Source organism: Tyto alba, unplaced genomic scaffold (genome assembly GCF_018691265.1).
Source record: "Tyto alba isolate M040663 unplaced genomic scaffold, T.alba_DEE_v4.0 Super-Scaffold_1, whole genome shotgun sequence".
In the NCBI taxonomy this organism is placed as follows: Eukaryota; Metazoa; Chordata; class Aves; order Strigiformes; family Tytonidae; genus Tyto; species Tyto alba.
Window position 1 is genome coordinate 14544189 of NW_024881261.1, and position 17328 is coordinate 14561516.

General features: G+C 42.3%; 1 protein-coding gene across 2 annotated transcripts in view; it reads right to left on the minus strand.

The window, feature by feature from the left end:
* Nucleotides 1–17328, minus strand: part of NEURL1 (neuralized E3 ubiquitin protein ligase 1) — a 167158-nt gene that overhangs the window by 48854 nt on the left and 100976 nt on the right. For both annotated transcript variants that reach the window (XM_042791767.1, XM_032988726.2), the window contains exon 3: nt 15824–16145. In XM_042791767.1, the coding sequence (XP_042647701.1) occupies nt 15824–16145 (322 nt within the window). The remainder of the gene's footprint in view (nt 1–15823; nt 16146–17328) is intronic.

Below are 17328 nucleotides of genomic sequence, written 5' to 3' on the forward strand. Positions count from 1 at the left end.
TTCATACTGCAGCCTTTATGCAGGCAAAGCTCCAGCAAAAGCAAACCCATCTCTTATGTGCAAAGGAGAAAGGGAAGGAAGAATTAATTTCTTGCTTATTCAGCATCCAATTGTCTCTCTGTGTCACGAACAAACTCTCAGGCAGTATCTCCAACCTAAGGCATCCTCATTTCCCAAATGGGTAATTCACAATAATCTACGTGAGAGGGTCTCATCTCTGCTCATAGTATGAAGATGCAATTGGGCCTAAAAAAAAAAAAACAATTGCACCTTGTCACTTAAGGGAAATTACATGGCTGATTAATAATGGATAAGCCTCACAAAGGTTCACATTCTGCTTACCGTACCAGCATCTTATCCTAATTATCCTCACCAATAATGCCTAGAATTGTTTGGAAATTTTAGGGGAAATTGAGTTCACTAACCTTAGATTTAATAACTACTGTGTCTAGTAGGGTAGGAGCATCACAGAGCAGCCTTTGGCATATGCAACACAATATAAAATCAAATCATGAAACAGTAACTCAAGTCTCTGCCAGAAATACACTCACAAGGCACACAAGTCAAACAGGGATAAGGCACTTCTGTTGAACCAGTATCTTGGTTTGTCCACTTTAGCACATGAGGAATCCAGTAACTCAGACGAGTTGAAGCCCCCAGTCCCGTCAGGAAGAAAAGCAGTATCTCTATCCTGCAGAAAGCAGGCAACTGTGTGATTTGTCTCAGGAATATGGGCAATCTGAACCTGCATCAGGAGCCGAATCCTTTACCACTAAAATTAAGGATGGCTTTTTGTCCCTTCCTGTTAACCATTAGTTATTGATCTGATATACTCACATCAGTGTGAAAAAGGCTCTCCCCTGCAGGCAGTGTTTTGTTGCTTTTCCTGCACAATTAAATCCTAATTAATATTCTTCCTGCATAAAAATAATGGACCAATCTCTGTCTGGGAATTTTTTTTTCTCTTTTCATGTGAAAAAAAAAAAAAAAAAGTATTCCTAGGGCTTGTTAGGAAACAAACAAGCAAGCAAAAAACCCAAGTGGGTATTAAAGCTACCAGTGCCCTATTTGAAGAACCCAAGAGAACCACAAAAGGAAACTGCAGCAATCAGTAGAAAACATGGAAATGGTTCGTTAGTCCTCAAGCTGGACATTGAATTTGTGCAGTGACAAACCCCCTGGGGCAGACTCAAGGATCAAGCCTGCCTCCTGTGACCTGCAAGAAGCAATGCCTGCTCCTTCCTGCAGCCCTTTCAGCTGCTGCTCAGCCGACAGCACATCCTTCAGAATAAAGGGAAGTGCGATGGCGAGTGGAAGCAGGATTTCCTCCTGTGTTTGCTTCTGGAGCCAGAGGCTCTGTGTAAGGAAAGGGAAGCCTCCTTGTGCCTCCAAACCCCTCCTGGCCACAGCACAGCACAACGCAGAACAGACTGATGGCACTCCACTCTCTCAATGGGCAGGCAACGTGGTCCTGGCCTCCAGAAATAAAATTAGAGAGATAACATATATTGGAGAGAAAAAATGAATTATAAAGGCACCAGAGAGAGTATTTCCCACTTAATTTTCATTGTGGTCTACTTTTAGTAACCCCAGATAAGCTACTCACTTAACCAGTTGAACCCACAAGGATTCAAAACCTACCTATCTGAAATATTTCAGGACAGCCCATTTCAGTAGAAAACCTCTGCACAATATGGCTAGTTTGAAAACCTGTCCTTTCTAAATTCTCATGTCCTGGCACAAGCTGATAAGGCCACTGTGTTCCTTCTCTACCTGTGACCCAAGATTTCTTAGTTTCCAGAGAAATCCTGCTAGTTTCTGTAGTCCTCTTCATGCTGTAGAGCCAGCATGGACTCAACTACCTTGTCATGGGAAACTGCAATATTAAAATCAGTCTGGGATATTCTTTGGTGTCACCTTTTCTACCTGTGGCATCAAGTGCCAGAACAACAGGCAGGTCTCCATACAAAATCACTGCAGCCTTGACTGCTCAGCTCCACCACCGTCAGAAAATGGTTATTAAATATGGTGACAGGGTTGCGGTCAGCCTTTCTGAGGAAATAATATCCTGGGAAATTCTGACTCATGCTGATTTGTGATCAAGGACTGTGACTGAGATATCAAAAAAAGGAACTGAATCAGATTTTCATGGCTGTGTCAGAATGAATTAATTCCCATCATATAACTGGAAAAGATTTAACATCACATAAGCATTTTTAGAATGACAGCAGGATATGGAGGCTGTGGCAAAGAAGAAAACATGATTACTGGGCTGGAGAGGCTGACAGTGAGGAAAGATAAAAAAGAACTAAATATACCATAAAATAATTGCTTGGTCAAATAGCTCCCAATAGAAACATCCTGAAGAGAGGACAGCAGTTGTAAGCATCTGTGACTGTTGGCTGAAAATATGCCCCACATGACAATTATGCCAGAATAACCAACAGTGACACATCTCGAGGAGTGACAGTGACATTATCTTTAGGTCTACCCAGAACAGTTTGAGAAGCTCCTATCATTCACTGATGGTTTTCACCCTTCTGCTAAAGCCAGAAAGAGATGGCTATCTGGGTTTCTCCAATGGTCACCAGTTACCCCTGTGCCTGTCTCAGAGAGGGGCTAAGACTTTTTTCCTCACTTTTGTGGTTGCCAACAAAACTCTTAAAGTAAATCAAATGTCATCTGAGCTCACTCTGAACCTAGGTAAACCAAAGTCAGTCTATTTCAATTCTAAATACTTGTCCACAGGTATTATTCAGGTTAGCATAACTAGTCCTTTTTAAAGACATGTTTGCAATTAATTTGCATTAATTTTCTAAGTTGTCTATTGTAACTAAACCCTCTGCAGGAAAATACTGCACTCAGTACATATTTTAAAGAGGTTTGTGGGTTTTTTTTCTCAGCCAAGGAGGCTAGAGATGCTACTAAGTGGAAGATTAGACCCTAAGTGCAACTCAATAGATAGGAGTTTATCTGGCAGCAAATTCCACAGACACAGACTGAGGAGTGTGAAATCCCCACTGCAAAGCACTGACAAACTAAAGAGTATCTCCTCTTTCCTCACATAGCCTGTTCACCTTCATCCAGAACAGCCCCTTGATAGATCTGTCAATGTTTGTTCTTAGCAGAAGACTTCTATAATAAATTAACTATATGATGAAAAGAGTCATTGCACAAAGAGGAATAGGTGTTATCAGGAGCAGAACAAAAAGCCACCAGTCTAATTCAGGACACAAGAAATACATCTGACTCAGATTTTTCCCCATGCGTCATTTTTCTCCTGTATCTCATGATCCCTTTGAGAGAGAGAGTGCCTGTAGCATGTATTTCACCTGATAAAAGAGCTCATTTATCTTCAAGGAACATGCCAAGCATCCACAGTGACCCATGCAAAACAGTTCAAACACACCTAACACCCTGTACTGTCCAGATAAAGGGAAAAATTTAAATTAAAAAAAAAAAAAAAAAAAGAGAGAAAAAAAAAAAAGAAACCAAAGCCTTTGGGTTATGAATTATCACCACAAAGTCAAAATGACCCATTGATTTACAAGTGTAAATTGAACCTGGTGTGGCTGAAGAAAGGGATGGTATCTTGGTCACTGGGTTGTTCTTGCCTTCCCCACCAATATAACCTAATCTCTCTTTGCCAAACCTGTGCTTCTTCCATTGCTTTCAGACAGCAGTTCACTCTGTTTCCAAGCTTTCATCTTCCTGCTCCCCTCATGCTTCTGGACGCCTTCTTAAACCTTCCTGCACAGAAACTAGCCATGTTTTCCAAGAAAAGCAAGCACTGCTGAGAGGCAACCTCTCTACCTCCCCTCCAACTTCAGCAGTGTATTCCAGCCTCCCCTGCTTGTGCTCATCTCTCTCCTCCTGCTTCTCCTAAAAGCATATTTGCTTCTTAGGAAAACCATTAAGCACAGAGCCTAATCCCTGCATAACCATTGATTACTGATTAACCACAGACCACTGGTTTTGACCTAGCAAGACCTGCACAGAACCCAGTAACAAGCAGATGGCAAAGAAAGAGATCAGCAAAGCACTTAAGCGCGTGGCTATCTTTAGGAATGTGAATTAACATACTTACTCAAGCATATACCTGATCTCTGGCACACCAGATACAACTACATATGCATAAGAAATGGGTAAGTAGTTAACCATCCTGTTGATGGTTAGTAGTTAACCACCCTGTAGTTTATGCAGTCTTCTCTGAGCAACTGAGAATGGGTAATCTGTCCAGCTGGAAACTACACACCTTTAAAACATAGTATTTTACTTCCCACTTGAATTTTTCCTTCATCAGCTTTCATCCCTTAGCCTGTCAGTGTAGAGTACCCTCTGCCTCACCATTAGAGTGTTACTTTGACTCTTTGGAGCTTATCTGGTTTTTATGGAGCATTCAACATTTAGGTCTCACATCCAAAACTGAAGCACTAGAAATTATCATACAAATAGTCCTAATAGTGTTTATGGCCTAAAACCAAATTATTTCTGTATTTCTCTTGAGCGAACCAATTATGCTGAGTTGAAACTGTCAGTCCCTGCAGCTCCGCAGTGAAATTCTCCATCAGTTCAGTTTTATTTCCAACTGTTTCTAGCACTGACCTTCAGCATGAGGCCAATTTCCTTCCACCTGGCCAAGCAGCGTTACAGTCAAGATCTGCAGACTCTAGCATGTTAGGAAAGAAGAAATAAAAAAGTATTTTGACAAATGCTGGCAACATCAAAGCTCACCTCAGACACGAGCATACTCCAGTGTACGGAGTCACTGAATCAACATCCAGATAGAACCAACCAGGCAGATAGAAACAGGGGCAGAAACCAAAAGGACCGGTGTTTCTGTCAAAAAGATGCTTTCGCACAAGCCATGCTGAGATAACAGAGTGGTCTGCTGATGCCTGTGAAAGGCTCAGGAAGGTGATGGTTGCTGCCTACAGACACCAAAGAGGGCAAAGAAAATCAACCAGGGAAACAGCACCGCAGAATGAGAAGGAAATGCAAATGTCTATGAAAACACATTGAACAAATTGTCATTGGTTTCTCGGATCAAGTAAACACTTACATGGCTCTGAGATGCTGGGGTCCTCTGGACTTGGGTATGCAGAGAAAGAGGGAACACTATGCATTGAAGATTTTGGAGGCTTCAGATCTTTCCATGCAAGTGGTGCAGTATTTATTGGCATGGAACCAGTGCAGAAATAGGACTACTGGATTCTAAAGGCTTTTTCCGTGGAGTGGTCTTTATCCTCTTAAAAGAAGATAGAGCAATTAAACTTTTTTTTTTTTTTCTGAAGAGAATTAATTGTCTGTGAAGGGTCACACTGGTGGCCAGCTGTATCACAAGAGATCTTCATCGTCTTAAACACACCAGCCATAGCCAGTGGTACAAGATTTTATTCAGTGGCCAACAACCTGATTTATCAATCTTTTACCCTCAGCTACAAACTAAAAATTTGCCAATCCCAAATAAGTTTAATTTCAAAATCTAACAGGCGTAGATGAAATGGAAATTTCTTTTGAAATATTTATGTAAAAGCCTTTAACAAAAACAATGCTAATGCATGAGAATAAAAACTTGTGACTGGACATACTGTTCTAGACTACATACATGGAAATGCTTTTTATAAATTTTGCAAAGTTCTATCAACAGTAACCTGCTATAGTTCCATGACAATAGAAAGAAGCACTTACCTAGTGCATGTCAGTACAAGGGATGGTATTTTCACCAAATGCCACAACTTAAGGGAAACACGTAATATTTTCAGAAGAACTTATTATAAAAATATGATTAAGAGAGTGTGATAGAAGAATGCAAGATCCAGATTTTCCTAAATGTCTGAGCAGAAGAGAGGACTCCAGCATCTCACTGAGCACAGCATCTTGCAGGATCAGCTGCATCATAAACAGACCTGATGTAAAGTCTGCATCAAAGTCAGGAGTTGATTTGACAAACAGGTGGTATTTCTTGGAGAACAGTAGTAGCTTGGCATGACTAAAGATGAAAGGCAGGAGAAAATAACACCTGTGCTTGCAGAATTTTTTTCCAAGGAGGACCTAGATATGCTGGTGGTTGTCAGAGATAGGACACTGGATTCAGTGGACCTTCAATGACCCAGTGTGAATGTCCCAAGCTGAGGCCAGGACTACGAACAAGACTGCATCAAGCTGAGGGCAGAAGAATGGTGCAAGACCAAGGGCCCACCCAGACTCAGGCTCTGCCTCCAACATGAGGTGAGGCAGATTTGCAGGGAAGAGCACACACATGTGGGGCAGCACAGGGATCCCTCTTCCATGCACACTCCCACTCTCAACCCCTGCCTCAGAGCACCAGCGATGCCTTTGCATTTGCCTGTCCTGGATCACCACTGAAAATTTTACTTTTTAAGAAATTCTTTAATTTGACTCAATACATCCTCTATCTAGACAACCCCAAAGTTGCATTATATTGTTTGTACAGACACATAGTCATGTGAGTTGCATTTTGTACACATCAGAAAAGAGTCACATACCGCTCATGAACAGAAAGGCTCTTTCTGCCTATGAAATCCCAACTAATTAATATTTTTGGCATAAATGAACAAATGAATCATTCTAGCCCATGTATTAGCATCATGATTTAGCGCGAAACTTGGTGTCTAAGGCCAGTTACTGTCAGCTGGTATCAGGCACACTCTTATGCATCACATATGGACAATAACTTTTTGATGCAAGAATGCATCACAATTTAGAATCATAGAAGCCTAGAATACCAGGTTGGAAGGGACCTCAAGGATCATCTGTCCAACTGAATCTTAAAAGTGTCAAATGTTGGGGAATCAACCACTTCCCTGGAGAGATTATTCCAGTTGCTGACTGTTCTCATTGTGAAAAATTTTCCTGTGTCCAGGTATCTTAATAGCTATTACCCCTCCTCTTTTCCATGTGACTCCTTGTAAAAAGGGAGTCTCCACCTTCTTTGTAGCCACCCTTTAAATACTGGAACATAGTGATAAGGTCTCCCCTAAGCCTTCTCTTCTCAAGGCTGAACAAACCCAGTTCTCTCAGCCTTTCCTCACATGGCAGGCTTCCCCATCCCTTAATGGTATTTTTAGCCCTCCTCTGGACTCCCTCCAGCCTGTCCACATTGTTTTGATGTAGTAGGGACCAAAAATTAACACAGTATTCCAGCATCCTGTTGGCTTTCTTTACTGCTGCAGCCCACCATTCACTCACGTTGAACTTCTTGTCTACCAGGACCCCCAGCTCCCTTTCTGCAGAGCTGCTCCCCTGCCAGGTAGATCCCAGCCTGTGCTGCACTCCTGGATTATGCTTTCCCAGGTACAAGACCTTACACTTGTCCTTGGTTGAACTCCATAAGGTTCTTGTTAGCTCCCTCTTCCAGCTTATCCTGGTTTTCCTGCAGGGTGGCTCTCCCTTCTACAGTGTTCACTTCCCACTCAGTTTGGTATCATCAGAAAGCTTCATCTGAGTACACTTGATCCCATCATCCAGATCGCTTATGAAGATACTAAACAGCATTGGGCCCAATATAGATCCCTGGGGAACCCCAATTGTGACAGGTTGCCAGTTTGAAAAGTTGCTATTTACCACCACCCTCTGGGTGCAGCCTCTCATCCAGTTCCCCACCCACCACACAGACCACTTGTCTAGACCGTAACAACAGTTTCTCTAGGAGGCAGCTGTGGAGAGCCATATCAAAAAATTTAGCAACAGTTATATGGATAGCACGGTTTGGTGAGAGTTGTGGCAGGCAGCACCGCATACTTGGCTGGGCTGGGCATCGCTGCACCAGCCCATCCGTACTGGGAGAGCTGCCTGAAGTGAGTGTAGACCTGAGGCACTAGCGAAAGATTTTCTGAGTCTGCACAAGCCGATGATACCACGCGCATTTTTGCCATCTTTCAGCCACTTGTGAACAGCTACAGTTACACAGACCCAGAGAGGCTCATTTCTCCTAGGTGGGACAATGGTACATGGAAGGAGAGGTCCTGACTTGCATCAGCACAGGTTCCCTGAGTCAAAATGTTTTGTTTTCTCTGGGACAAGCCAGGCAGGGTCTGGAGGAGCTTCTGCTGCTCGGTGTTTGGACAAAGAGAAGTGATGAATGAGCAAAACCCCAAGGCTACATTCTGCTCACACTATAAAACCAGAGCAACTCCACAGGTGGCTGCAAGTTTAGGTTGGTAAAACTGGGAGTGGTGTTAGGCTATAGATAAGGATTGCCAGACTGAGCCCAACAACAACAGTTCTGCTTATACAGCTTCGAGAAAAAAAAAAAAAAAAAAAAAAAAAAAAAGGATAATTTAGAGTACAAAGCAGTCTCATTTTTGTTTCTGTTGTTGATACAGATGGAAAAGCCAATTTAATTTTATTAAAGGTGTCAAACTTTTTTAATAACCCAGACATCTAGAGGGGTAACAAAATCATATCCTCTGTAAGGTAAATTGCATATTCAGGAGCTGTGATGCCAATTAGATGTTGAAATAACAAAGTGCTATCTCATGCCAGCAGAGACATACTGTACAGAGCTGGTGTTTAGTTGTATCATATAAGCAATGTTTAGCCATCATCTATCATACAGGCTTAGGGGAAAGGGCCTCCACAGCTGGAACAGCTGGAATTGCAAGATTAGCACAATAAATTGTTATACTTTTACCAGATCATCTACTTAATTCACATCTAAAATTTACCTCCAGCTCCAGTTGTCTCACACCAGAGTAAATGCATTCTTTTTGTCAAGCTATAGCCTTACAAATGAAGAGGATTTAGCTTTCAGCATTATAGTCCAAAGTTTGTACAGTTTAAATTACTTTCCTGAATATTTTGGAAAAAGGTATTAAGAAAGCTGCAGAGATTAATCTTCTGTACCAACATATTCTCTCTACCTTTCTTTTTAAAGCCACTTACTACAGAATTACAATAGGAACCACATTAGACAAACTAAGAAAGATACAATTATATGCGGCATTAAGTATCAGTTAAGAGAATGTATTTTTTTAAAAAAATAGCATAGATCTCTTATCCTAATGGTTAAACTCAACACGCCAAAATCTTTGCTAATAGAAGGAATTCTTTGAAATGTTTCTCAAAAGAATAGGCTGCTCAATTAGCAGTGTGTTATATTTTCTAAGGCCCTGTCTATACCAGAAACTTCTGTAACTAACTATAGCTGTGTAATAAATTCAGTATATATTCAATTATTCCAGCAGTTTATGCTCTTAGTAGAAGTAAAAGAAGGTCTAAGCCCTTTTAACTGGAATCTCTGTTTCCAAACTACAGGTTCCACACTTCTGTTAAAAAATAACAACATTCAGCAAAGACAAGAAAAACTTCTTAGTATAAAACAGTAGCATTTACCTCCTTAAAGCAACAGCCAAATCAATCATCACAACAGATATTTAATATGAAGACATATTTTTTAACACATGGGCCTATCTTTGAAGTGTCAGGATCCAAACTCCAGTGTACACATATCCATAATGTAAGCACCACTTACAGTTGTCAGAGTTTTCATATTTCCTTGGGCTTTTATGTGTAACATGGAAAATATTATTATACAGCCCTTCTTGCATATGTTAAGAACAATATTTCATCTTACTAGAACTAAAGGAACTTTATAAAGCACAAAATTTATTTTTCTACTGGTCATTTGGTCTTGTTACAGTCTTCATCTTTCTCAGTCTTGGCAATAATAGCCAGACTATTACTTCTTAAATTTATGCTTAACCAGGTTCTCTTGCAGGCTTTTCTGACAACAACGTGGATATTTTGCGGATATAATGTGTCCAATAGCACATTATGTGCTGGATTTTGTCCCTTCTGTTCACCTGCAGCGATGCCTTAGCTCCACAAGCAGTCCTGCTAAGGCAAAGGTGGTTCAGGTGAAAGCAACAGGTACACCGACAAGCAATGCTGATAAAATATACAAGGCAGACAGCCCCTCTGTGATTTTGTAATTCAACACCTCATCAAGACCCAGTGAAGACTGAAATACTGATCCCTCAGAGACCTTATTTTACTAGGCATCTGGCTGTTCTGACTTCATACGCAGAGCCTGAGCCCCCCGGCGCTGCCAGTGCAGGCAGTGGGAGGGCAGGGCAGGGCAGGCAGGGGGGAGAAGCTGCCCACCCCTGCCCGCCAGCCCAGGCTCAAGGGCACAAATTCTCTGCTGCTTACAAGCCAGTGCAAAGAAAAGAAAGGCAGGCCACTGTGTTGATGTGGCCAAGATGATCTCTGTGCTTGAAAGTGCGGTGTCCAGTAGCCTTATCATCAGCAGCAAGACAAACAGACCTGGAGGACAGAGAGACCTTCAAGCACAAGGAGCTGCCTTTGGGCTACAGGCTAATTTTCGGGAACCTATCGCATATGGAAAAATACATCCCTCCAGAGGTACTATGGCAAAGCAGGGATTAACTAAAATGGCAAAAGATGAGTTATTTATTAAATTGTTTTCACATTTTTAGCTGTGTTACAGAGCTTCCTGCAGCTGCCATAGGGACAACAGCTACAGAAAATAAAACTTTATGAGCAATTTAAATTCTCTCTCCCCTTAGGAGATGTGGAGAAACAATGACAACTGACTGTTTGCAGGTTGTGTATATCTTGCCTTCATTAAGTAGGACTCTGTTTAAACACATATTATTCTTTTCCATCAGATAGAGACTTCCACAGAGAGGGCAAATAGTTTATAGCTTCCACTTTCAACAATACACTATAAAAATACACTGCAGTCAAATTTGATTATCCAATTTTGTTTAGTGCGAAGCACTCTCGGCAGATCAGTCTGCTTATTTGCATGTGTCAGAATAGCAACAGAAATGGATTCCTGTGGGCAATGGAAAATAAGTTTTACACTTGGAAAATAAAATAGTAATAACCACATGGTAAAACTCCACATGTATGCGATAAATCAAACTTATCATCAGTCTTATACCATTCACACCTGAAATTTGCCCATAAATCCACATCATTTGAGACTTATTTAATGTTTCTTCTAAAGGTGCCCTGGAGCTAGAGATTCAATTTACCTAAGAACTGACAAGGGTGAAGAAATAAAAACATGTTTCCTTCTTTCCCTACAAAATGTGCAACTTCCTCGTCAAATACACACTAGTTTGAGTCCTGAGATGGGAACTCTTCCATCCGTGATCTGTTCACATTTTGACTTTTGATATTTTGCAAACATGAAGCAATAAGAAGCTAGAAAGGGAATCTGGAGAAAGAAAGTATTTCCCAGGTTATCTAATATAATATACAGCACTGCCAGTTAATTCTACTAGGACTAGTATACATATTTATGACTGAAGTATAATTCAGGCAAATCTAATACATGCATTTTTATGTATGTATTTAAACACATATATAAATACATATGCATTTAAAATTTTCCCAGTTTGCAAGGCCTTACTAGTTTTTCACGTATTTTATATTTACAAGAGGTGGTGACGCTTTGCTTTCAACAGGTGCCTCTCACTGTGCCAATCCAAATAAAATTATCCTCGGTTTTCCAAGTCTGCTGGTAAAAGACCAAGACTACTTTGAAATACTACGTGAATGAAAACACAAATGGGTAGGAGAAGAGCATGAACAGAGTAATAAGCAGTAAAGGGTTTTGGTTGCTGACCATACTAGTAATGAATAGGACTGAGGAAAATGAACAGACCATCCCTCACGCTACCTCACTGGAAATACAGAGTAGGTAGGGTGGTATGCTGAAATCATAATTTCTTTGCAGTCCCATTTTTCCATACTTCTAGAATACGTGTTGTGCTTTGAAAGAAAAGACATCAGATGGTAGAACTAGATGATCTTCATAGGTCCTTTCCGATCTTAACCATTCTGCAATCCTGGTCTACAATGTCATTGCCAAAAAAAATGGTGCCATTTTCAAAAAGGCACCATACAACAGGTAAACCTGGAATTCCCCACCAAAAGGTACAGGAAAATGCGTGCTAAAAACACGCATTATGCTTTAATGTACACATCACTGAGGAAAGTTGTCACCCTTGCTGTTCTGCAGTGAGTCCATATAAAGTGTACAAGAACATTTCTTAGTCTATGCCAGGCTCACTAGCAAGTGCTTGAAAGAAGCAGGCTAACGTGAGACACCATTTGGTTCCCACGAGCTGCCATCCTTCCTCCAGGGCTCTGAAGACCCCAGGACTTAAACAGCTGGTCCTTTCATTTTCTTTTTTGATGCTTTATCATAGCAGTGAGGCAGCAGATTGCTTATATCATTTTTCTCGGACTCTTTTTAAAGTGTGAATGAGCATGTGTGTATGTTAAAGTGATAACATAAGGCTAAGCCACATTTCTAGTAAATATTACTTTAAATTATCCCGGAATGTAAAAGTGCACTTGTGCAAAACTAGCTGCCCAAAAAGGGAAGCAGAGCTGTAAACCATCCTGCCTGCAAGTTGAGCATGTTGGCAGGAGAGTCACTGTATAAGGGCATGTTTACAGGTCACGTAAGCCTGCATCTACGCTGAAATTCGTGCCCTAAGACACAGAACTTGCATGCACTCAACTGCAACAACCTCCCCTATGCAGGCCTTTACATTGTGGCAGGAAACCAGCTGAGACCTTGTCATCAGAGGAGACCGGGTTCCTGGGTGACTTTAAGCCTCTTCATCTCTATCGTGTGGGCTGAGGTGAGGAGAGCAAGGAGTAGCCTCTCAACTGTGACCGAGAGTGTGAGCAGCATGAACTTCATCACTGAAGCCACTTCAAGGTGGGTTTAAGACAGTGTCTCATTTTCACTCACTCCAGCAGTCATGGACAAGACGTGGTCCAAACTCCGTTCCTGACCCCCCCCCATCAGCTGAGACGTAGTAGAGTCTGTAAGCCCTTTTTACCTGTTTCAGAACAAAGACAAACAGGCAAAGGAGCTGCTTAAAGGACTCTGATTCTGAAGATATAGCAAGGGCAGTCAGACCCAGGAACATCTGCAACAGCCACATAAACCTGTGCATTGACAGCAGTAGTGATGTGGGTAACTATCAGTAAGGCTGATGCTACAGGTAAAGCCATAAGCAGAAGGACATGAGAAATTAAAGTACAAACAAGCTGTTTCTCCTTCATCCACAGGTACAATTTAGTGATGCCAGAGTGTTGTGCAATGCCTGTGATGCTGATAGAGAGGGAGGCAGGACTGAGCTGGGCAACAAGGCTGATGGCATCCCTGAATCAGGTGACACTGTTGTATCCATAGTCTGGCAAATCATTTAACTCTCCCAGGCTTTGGGCCCCCTTTTGTTCAAGTCTCTCTTCATTACATCCTTAAGACGGGAACTAGACTTGGTCATTGCCCTGCTTTACTGAGTCCTTTATTTTGGCTGGAACTGCTACTGTAATGCAGACAAGCAAAACACAAATGTGAAGTTTTGGTAGTTGTGACTTTTGGGGACATAAATGCACACTGCATTCCCCTGCATCTTGCAGGGGCATCTTGCAGTGGCACAAGACTTACAGCTGCACATCTTTCCTTCAGGCAAATCTGATTTTGTAAGTGAAGTTACATTATTGGGAGTGGGGAGGGAATAATTCTGCAATAAACAAAGACAGACACCAGAAATGGTAAAGCTTTTCGTCAATTTTTGTGTGAAATATACATACAAGCAAATGAAGGCAGTGCAGAGTTGCAGTATGGCCCTGCAACCCTACAGTCATTGGGAAAATAGTGAGGCTCAAGAACAAGGAACATGCTTGGGGTTGGGGGGGCGAAATAAATCACTGAACTGGAATCTGAAATGCTAGGCTCTTCTGTTCAGTATACCATTCCAGCATCCCCAGCCTCCATCAGGATGCCCTGCATGCCATACCAGGCTGAATTCGACCATATGTTTGTTGCTAAGCTATGAAATTCATTTGTCAAGTCCCGGGAGTTTTTGGCAAGTTGTCCTGTACTATATGTGTGGTCTGCTATGCTAAATCAGGCGTGCTGAGCATTGCAGTGGATATGTCTATAGGATCCAGAGGCAACACAGCTGACAATTTCCCTGCTCTGACTTTTAGTGCTGCGTAATAATGAATGGAGATAGAGAGGACTCTAGTCAAAGACATTTCGGCACAATTGCTAGGCTTAAAGCTTACTGAAGTCTGCTGGAATGACTATATGGAGCTATAAATACGTATCTGAGCTCCACGCCAACTGTGTAAACTCAGAAGCTGCCTGCTTCATTCAGGGACTTTATACCTACCAGAGAGTCCAGAGCCTGTAAGACTAGAGGCAAATCAGTGGCTAGCAAGAGTCACATTTTCCTTGTGAAAGGGAATGTGGAAGATGCAAGGACACCACAGGGGAGGATGACGGATGGGAAATGATTTCTCAGGTGTTTTGAAAAGAAAACACATAATCCAGAATAATGGGCCCTCATTAATCAAGCAGAGAAGTTCTGAGGTGCCAAATCTCACAAGAACAGCCAAGGGACTTGGCATCATTAGTAGACTCTTCCTGACTGAACCCTTGGCATAACATTTGCCCAAATTCTAGATCCCAATTCAAATATCACTACCTTGGCTTACGAACAGTTGCCTAGTGGCTCTGATTCAAGCTAATTCACAACAAAAGATAAATCTTTCTGCTCCTAAAGGAAATCTAAAAGCTGCTGAGAAATTCTTTGATTCCTCTGCCTTGTGCTATCTTGGGCCGGTAGCATCTGCAGCAAGAAGAGGTCAGTCCCATTTCTTCACCTCCTGAACCCACATCCCTCTTCCCTGACGTGTAGGTTGCTATGTGCAGTCCTGCCACCATATTTTTTAATAAAGTAAGCAGTGCAGAAAGGAGGCAGAAGTGTCAGAGACACTTCATTAAAGTTTTTGATATATAGCATGAAGATGTCATTTTAACAGAGATTACCAGGCTGCACAACAGGAAAAAGGAGGATCTCTCAGCCTAGAAAGATCATCTCATCTTCAGAAGGAACTTTAGCTTATGAAGGTCAGCAGGTAATATCTAACCTTTTCCATGGTGAAAAGAAGACACATGAAACTGCCATTACATGGAGAAGTACTGAGATTTGTCCATCAGTGAGAATGCAAAGCCAAATCTAAGGCTGCATGCTTATACCACCTCTAGTCTCCCACAGCAACCTAGCTGCCCCTTAAGTTGGGTCCTTGGAGACTCTTCAGTTCTTCTAAGATGTATAAACTCAAATAGCCCAAACCTTGACAGCGTGCACACTTGGGGCTAGATTATCATGAATGCCAAACTATCTCCATTTCAGCTGAAGATGGCAGAAGACACAGGCACACAGTACTCCACGTCCTCCAACCTCAACTGTACATCCAACCTTCAGGTTCCAGAGGACAAATCAAACTCCTCTGCGAAAGCAACATCCTGGCAAAGACAGCCACAGCTTCTCCCAGGTAATTTGGAAGATATCCATGTTTCAAATCTGCCCGCTAAACCAGCCAGAAAATCGTAATAGTGCCATCCAGGAAGGATTTCTCCATAATGTGTAAAATGTATTTTCCTACTTCAGCATTGGAAAATCAGCAGAGGAGATAGAAAGTTTTATAAGGTATATGCCACACTTCAGACCATGCTCTGATAGAGGCAACGCTCCTGAGCAGAAATTCACTTATTTACAGATGGCTTCTAGTGCTATACTGCAGCAGTTGTTTCCCATCTCCCACTCATATTTACATGCTATGTTTCAAACATCCACTGATCCAGGCTGAGGTCATGAGATCCTCTGGGAGAGAACAATAGCCGCTTCCCTGCGCCTGCCCCAGCACAGCGAGGGGGACCAGCAGCGTCAAGGTGGCCCTTCGCGGGGGACAGCTCAGCATCATCCCCGTACATTTGGACCCAGGTACTCACCTAAGAGCTGCACTCCGCGGGTGAGGCCGTAGACATCGATCAAAGCCCAGAGAGGCTCTGCTGTCCTCACCCCGCTGAAGAAGAGCATCGCAGCAGAGTCGTTCACTCGATAGAAAACCCGTCCCTTCTTGTCCACCCAAAAGGCTATGATGTTTCCCTCATTTGCAAACTCTTCTGGCAGAGCCTTGGCCCAAAAACCACTTTGGGAAACCAAGTCGGGGCACGCATACTTCGGCAGAGTGTCAGGGTTAATCCTCGATGGATCCTTAGAAGTAAACCCGAGTCGAAGAGCCCCACTCCAGCAACACTGCTTTTTAGTGATCTGCAAAGATAACAGCAGCAATAACAGCATTTGTCACTTGAACATACATTTACACACTACAGGCTCAATGCCATCAAGCACCAACAGCCACTGTGCAGATGAGCCCACTGGATTTAGGAAGCAATTTACCCACCAAACACTGTTGTAGCTTTTTTAGCTGCAAGCAGCAATGCTGCACACTTAAGATACAATGCACATATTAAAAAAAAAAAATATATATATATATATAATCAAATTAAATCTATTCAAACAGGTGAAATGTAATTACAGCTACATGATGACTCACATCTATTTCTACGGTAATTCCTTTTGGCCTAAGAATCATCCTCTCGCAAAATGTGCCAACAATGGCCATAAGAGCTTTTATCTCAGCACCTGCAGCAGCAGAGCTCTTCTCCTGTGGTGCTCACGTGATGGGATCTCTCACAACCTGAGGCAAAAGCACAGGCTCCAGAATCAGTCACCACCACAGGGTTTTCTGGGTTTCACAGCCAAGTAAAAGACCATCTTACCCCTGTTTAGCTTGTCAGATTGGATGAAAGGACAGCCTTGCAGCAGAGAACTTGTGTGTGGGAAAGCACAATTTAAAGTATTTAACTATATTAAATACACAGTTAGGAGGCAATGATAGATGTTGTCTTATGATTGGGGAAAACTTATTTATTTCAGCCGTGAGTGGTGTTTTTCAAGATAAGTTGTGCACATCTACACCCCACCTGTCACTATTCTGTTACTCAGTGTGTCGGGGGTCAGGACTATCAGCTACAGTTTTGGGGGTGGTATGTGTCATATCCACCCTTCTGCACCTGAGAGACAGCAGGACAAAGGATCACAGATGCCTCTAGAGCCATCAGCTTCTTATCAGATGAACTGAGACTTGGACTGAAGGGGATCTAAAGGGAGCAGGCAGCTGGTCCTAAACATGCATAGCACATCTAAACCAACATCCAGTTACAAGGTCTCTTTCTTCCCACGGAAGCAGGGTTAGTATGGTCCCCAGACAAAGACGATGCCCTTGGAGAATTTGTTCTCTCATTTTGTTGTCTGAGTATGAACCTGCTGGGAGTTGTTTCTCTCAAAGGGATTCAGCCTGTCAGCATCCAGACTATGAAATGAAAGACCTAAGGATGCTGGATTCAATCCTGATGCGGGGCCAGAACAGTTCCTGCATGCCAGTTGACAC